General features: G+C 68.0%; 1 protein-coding gene across 1 annotated transcript in view; it reads left to right on the top strand.

The window, feature by feature from the left end:
- The window catches only part of AIFM3 (apoptosis inducing factor, mitochondria associated 3), a 12,631-nt gene that overhangs the window by 4,955 nt on the left and 7,098 nt on the right, over positions 1-578 (top strand). The window contains exons 9-10 of the mRNA XM_019510991.1: positions 88-218; positions 480-574. Of these exons, the coding sequence (XP_019366536.1) occupies positions 88-218; positions 480-574 (226 nt within the window). The remainder of the gene's footprint in view (positions 1-87; positions 219-479; positions 575-578) is intronic.

Genomic DNA, 578 nt, shown 5'->3' with positions numbered 1-578 from the left:
GGGGGGGGGGGTTGCCCAGTGCCCACGGCCCTGCCCTTTGGTACACGCAGCAGAGCGCGAGCAGGCCGCCCCATCCCTCCCCTCTAGCCCCAAGCTGCTCAAGTGCCCGGGCGCAGACCTGCGCAACGTGCGTTTCCTCCAGACCGTAGAAGATGCCAACCAGATTTTGGAGCTGGCTACTGGCAAGAGGCTGGTGATCGTGGGCGCATCGTTCATTGGTGGGGACGGGCGAGATGGGGATGGGCCGGGGGGGGAGGTTGTGGTGGTGGTGGAGCTCTGCCCTGGCTGCAGTGCCATTGCCTGCTGGCCTGCAGCTGTGGGGTGGCTTTGCCCATGAGCAGCCCCAATGGCAGCTCCTCCCCTCCCGCCAATCCTGCACAGGGCTCCGGGGGCCCAAAGCAGCTTGGAGCGCTGAGCCCCGAGGTAGAGGGTTCCCGGGGCCAGGGCCGGGCCTCACCTCGGGGCGTCCCGGCTCGCAGGGATGGAGGTGGCTTCCTTCCTCTCGCACAAGGCCCGCACCATCTCTGTGGTGGAGAAGGAGGCAGTCCCGTTCCAGAAGGCACTGGGGCCCCAGGTCG

This window comes from Gavialis gangeticus, unplaced genomic scaffold (genome assembly GCF_001723915.1).
Source record: "Gavialis gangeticus isolate Ggan-Ray unplaced genomic scaffold, GavGan_comp1, whole genome shotgun sequence".
Classification (NCBI taxonomy): domain Eukaryota; kingdom Metazoa; phylum Chordata; order Crocodylia; family Gavialidae; genus Gavialis; species Gavialis gangeticus.
The sequence above is the reverse complement of the archived record's forward strand: the minus strand, read 5'-3'. Positions and strand labels throughout refer to the sequence as shown.